This window comes from Mandrillus leucophaeus, unplaced genomic scaffold, assembly GCF_000951045.1.
Source record: "Mandrillus leucophaeus isolate KB7577 unplaced genomic scaffold, Mleu.le_1.0 Scaffold523, whole genome shotgun sequence".
NCBI classification, from domain to species: Eukaryota; Metazoa; Chordata; class Mammalia; order Primates; family Cercopithecidae; genus Mandrillus; species Mandrillus leucophaeus.
Window position 1 is genome coordinate 332,344 of NW_012105620.1, and position 4,330 is coordinate 336,673.

General features: G+C 35.7%; 1 protein-coding gene across 1 annotated transcript in view; it reads right to left on the reverse strand.

The window, feature by feature from the left end:
- Positions 1-4,330, reverse strand: part of DDX4 (DEAD (Asp-Glu-Ala-Asp) box polypeptide 4) — a 92,236-nt gene that overhangs the window by 5,669 nt on the left and 82,237 nt on the right. The window contains exons 18-20 of the mRNA XM_011996787.1: positions 1,993-2,092; positions 584-854; positions 330-440 (exon numbers count right to left, since the gene is read on the reverse strand). Coding sequence (XP_011852177.1) covers positions 330-440; positions 584-854; positions 1,993-2,092 — 482 coding nt within the window. The remainder of the gene's footprint in view (positions 1-329; positions 441-583; positions 855-1,992; positions 2,093-4,330) is intronic.

Genomic DNA, 4,330 nt, shown 5'->3' on the forward strand with positions numbered 1-4,330 from the left:
AGAGAAAATAAAAGGCTTGTAACCCCAATAGGTCCTGTATTTTATATTAATTATTAATGTCAGAATTCAAAAATAATTCCATCAGAAATTTAAAAGATTCCAAATTGAAATTTAAAATCTGGGAAAGGAGACTGTTTAGGCATAAATCTCAAAGTTAATTCCTGACCTTTAAAACCAAAAATATGTATATACATAAAATGTTAATGAAATAATAAAGTAGCTACCTTCCAGGCTTGATTATTAAATATTATAGTTACATCACAATATTAAGCACAACATTTACAAAGAGTAACCAGAAGATAAGTTCTGAATTCTTCCCTTCTACTAACCTTTCTAGTATCAACTGATGCAAACACGTTTCCTCTTGTACTACCGCTGAAGCCAGGAATGTATGTACTAAAGGCAATTTCTTCCAACCATGCAGGAACATCCTGTTGAGCCTTTAAAAAAAATTGACTTCATATGCAACATAAAGTCTTAAAGATTGGAAAAGTTTACTTGTTATATATATATATGCATAAAATGTCTACTTTCAACAACAAAGTAAGAAAACTATCCATTCCATTTTAAAAGTTTAACTTACATCTGTCAATACTTTTACTAGAGGCTGTGCTAAGTGGTTATCCGATTCAAGATCAAAAAAGGAAATAGCTCTGCCAGTATTCCCACAACGACCAGTACGCCCAATTCGATGAACATATTCATCAATGGTAGAAGGAAGATCAAAATTGATAACATGTTGCACATTTTCAATATCCAGCCCTCTGGCAGCTACTGAAGTAGCAACAAGAACTGGGCACTTCCCACAGCGAAAATCTCCAAGAGCTTGCTCCCGCTCTCTCTGTTCCCGATCACTTGAAAGAAAAGAAAGCATGTTATTAGAACCACTCTTAAAATCATTAAAGTGAATCATTAAAGTTCAACATACAAATTTCTTTTTAATAATAGTAAGAATAGCAGCATTTGGCTGGGCACGGTGGCTCACACCTGTAATCCCAGCACTTTGGGAGGCTGAAGCAGGTGGATCACAAGGTCAGGAGATCTAGACCAGCCTGGCCAACATGGTGAAACCCCATCTCTATTAAAGATACAAAAAATTAGCTGGGCGTGGTGGCATGCACCTGTAATCCCAGCTACTCAGGAGGCTGAGGCAGGAGAATCACTTGAACCCGGAGGGGCAAGGCTGCAGTGAGCTGAGATCGCGCCCATGTCCTCCAGCCTGGTGACGGAGCAAGTCTCTGTTTCAAAAAAAAAAAGAGTAGCAGCATTTAACATTAATGTTCACTTCTTATATACCAAGTAGTATACTAATTCCTTCCAAGCTACCATTTTATTTAATCCTCACAATAATACTTTGAGTTGCAAAAATTATCTCCATTTGCAAATGAGGTAAAGTAACAACTAATATGTAGAGACAGAATACAAACTCAAGTCTGACAAAAATCAAATCCTATTATAATCTCTATGCTTTATAGCCTTAACATAAAATATACAACTACTTGATTAGAAGGCTTGCTTAAAAATATATTTTTAAAGTATAATTTCAGAATACCATATACTATGCAATATTTTAGGATCTACTAATAAAGTGCCAATAAAACTGTATTAATATGACATTTTAAAGCACTCCAATTTTAAAAAGGCCTAAGAAAGATTACATTTAGCAAAGGAAAAACTTGATATGGGGCCAGAGATCCTTAAGTGAGATCTCTTGAGAAGTTTCCACTTCTTATGTTGAGGCTATCTAAGGCAGACCTTTATCTTACCCACCACAACCGCTTAGTTCTAAAAACTAAGAATGAAGAGGAAAAATACTAGTTTAGTACTCCTGGGTATTACCCCTTTCCTCATATAAAGGACAATAACAGTTTAGATCTGAGAGAATTCTGAATCCCAATCCTAGGATTGTATCATATTAGTTATATAAACTGATGTTTCTTAAATACCAAATAGAAGTCATTCCCCAATAAGAAATTATATTCATCTACTCACCCATGAATACTTGTAGTTGATATTTTTTCTTGACAAAGAAAAGTTGCAATAAAATCTGCTTTTTTCTTAGTTTCAACAAAGACCATAGTTCTTTCATCCCCTACAAGACAAATGAAATTATTAATAGTCAAACTTCAAAATCAGGAAATGAAAAATAAAGCAGGGGTAGGAGGCAGTGCTTGAACAGGAAACTTTGTCCGCCACTGTATTTATTACCAGCACCACAGCCGGACCTGGTACATGAGAGGGACTCTAATTCTAGAATGGATGTCAAAGACACAAGGACTGTTTTGCTAGTTTAGGGATTTAAAAAATTAGCTCGTCCTTCCTCCTCCCAGGCCAACACAAGAAGTAGAACCTTAGGGAAAGGTAAGTCATATCTGCCTGCCAACTCTTAGTAGTATAAAATCATCTTAGTCCTTTCCTCCCCTCCATTTCCCTCACTCTATAAATGATTTTTGCTCTCTACCTCTCAAGATAATCCAATCTGTCATTCTCCCGTGATTGCCCGAGGTGTTTACAATAGTGGCATCTGACCTGGGGCTGCTTAATTCTATATAATCAGTGTTCCAAACATTATCTCTAATTCAAATCCCTTCATTCCCAAAATATTTTACATATTAAAAAATTAAATGACAGCCTTATCCCAGGGTCTTAACTTGTTAAGGAATATTTGTTTCTTAAAATACTTAACCAGTAGAAATTCAAGCATGGGCCAGATATTTTCCCACACAGGGAATTTCCCTATAAAATGTTAGAGAAGAAAGATAATTTATAGCTTTAAAGCATATACAAATGTATTAGTGTTCATAATCACTCTCCCCATTTCTCTGTCAGCTCACATCATTTATTCAGCAAATATTGAGTGCCTACCAAATGCCTGTCAACGTTTCTGTTGGATATACAGAAATAAAAGCCCCTGCTTTCACTATGGGGAGGCAAATACATATTATGCATTTAGTACTAAAAAGGAAAAAATCAGTAAGATAAAAGGTCCAGAGATGATTACTTTAGATACTTTAAGATAGGCTTATTAGACAGGCCGACTTTAGATATCCCAATTAGATGGTATCTTAGTAAAGATTTAATAAAGATAGTGAACTGTGCAGGTATCTAGGAAAAGAGCTTAAGGAAGAGGGAAAGACAAGTCTAAGCCTCTGAGAAATGGGTGTTCTTATACTCATCAAACAGAAAAGAGATCCTAATGTGGCCTCTACATCCTGGGCAGAGGGAACAGCAAGTACAAAGGCCATGAGGCAGAAGTCTACCTGGTATATATGAGGAAGAGTAATGGGCCAAGTGTGGCTGGAGTAGGGAGAGCAATAGGAGATAAAGTCAGAGAGGTAATGGAGGCCGTATCATAAAGGGCCTTGATGGCTACTGAAAGAACGTTTTTACTCTAAGAAGGGAAAACATGGGGTTTTGAGCAGAGAAGTAACATGATCTGATCTTTAACTGAGGATTTAAAGGATTCTACATATAATTTGATGGTACAAGAGGACTTTGCTAACAGATGAGACGTATAGTTTGAGAAAGAAATCAAGAGTGACTCCAAGATTTTCTGTTTGAGCAACTGGAAAAATGGAACTAACATAAATTGATATAGGAAGACTACAGGAAAAAATCATTTAGAGATGATATTTAAGCTTTAGATATCTATTAGATGACCAAGTAGCAAAATCAAAATGCTAACTGGTGCCCATAACAATGAGTTAAATCTTTGAATTGTGGTCCTTTTACATTTATTTCAGAATGATGATTTTATGTTTTATTAAAAATTATGTTTCAACAGTTTCAGAGGTCATCCAACAAGACGCCCAAGGCTAAAACGGATTCATCTGACAGAGCCACATACATAGCACTGCTGAGCAGCCCAAGCCCTGGTCTTGTCTTTCCTTGGTTCCCAGTGTGAACTGCAAGTAGCAATAAAAATTTAACTCTGCTGATTCTATTTCTCTAGTTTTTCCCTACTAATTTTGTATTTGTTCTAGGTCAGACAATGAGCTATTTCCCATTAGTGGCAGCAATGACTGCAAATTTAGCTTTATAAGACTATCTGATGATCTCTGTTGGGTGAAAAATGATAGAGAATCAATTTTGTTGGTCTATTTCTGTGTGTATTTGCCCCATGAGTCAAAATCAACTAAGAATATAAAGAATTCTGGCTTTAGTTATTTGATCATAAATTTTTGTATTTCTGTGTTCACTCCTGATATGTGGCTGACGTGGTGGAACTGAGGCTATAAGTTATCTATGTACCTGTAATTCAGAAAGGGTTTTATCATTATGTGAAATCAGTTGTGAATATCCTACAGAAGTTTTTTTTTTTTTTTTTTTT